The 284-nt window shown below is 63.7% G+C and overlaps 1 protein-coding gene across 1 annotated transcript in view; it reads left to right on the plus strand.

Moving 5' to 3' along the window:
- LOC107125630 (very long-chain specific acyl-CoA dehydrogenase, mitochondrial-like) overlaps positions 1 to 284 on the plus strand; it is a 26976-nt gene that overhangs the window by 14344 nt on the left and 12348 nt on the right. Inside the window, exon 7 of the mRNA XM_015429067.1 lies at positions 162 to 284. This exon is cut by the window's right edge and continues 3 nt beyond it. Coding sequence (XP_015284553.1) covers positions 162 to 284 — 123 coding nt within the window. The remainder of the gene's footprint in view (positions 1 to 161) is intronic.

The raw sequence follows: 284 nt of genomic DNA on the forward strand, positions 1-284 counted from the left end.
TCAGCCGGGGGGGTGGGGCTTGCTGGCTGGCTGGCTGGCAAGAAGGGTCCTTTCTGGAGCTCCATCAGGGGTTGACCTGAAGCACCCTCAAGCGAAGCAGCAGAGAAGAGATCCCCGCCAGGCCTGCCGCCGGGGGCTGAGCCGTGCTGCTCTCCGGACAGGGGAGACCTTCGCCGCCTTTTGCCTGACAGAACCTTCCAGCGGCTCCGACGCTGCCTCCATCCAGACCACAGCTGAGCTCAGTCCCTGCGAGAAGTTTTACACCCTGAATGGCGGGAAGATCT

This window comes from Gekko japonicus, unplaced genomic scaffold (genome assembly GCF_001447785.1).
Source record: "Gekko japonicus isolate JY-2015 unplaced genomic scaffold, Gekko_japonicus_V1.1 scaffold1727, whole genome shotgun sequence".
Lineage (NCBI taxonomy): Eukaryota > Metazoa > Chordata > Lepidosauria > Squamata > Gekkonidae > Gekko > Gekko japonicus.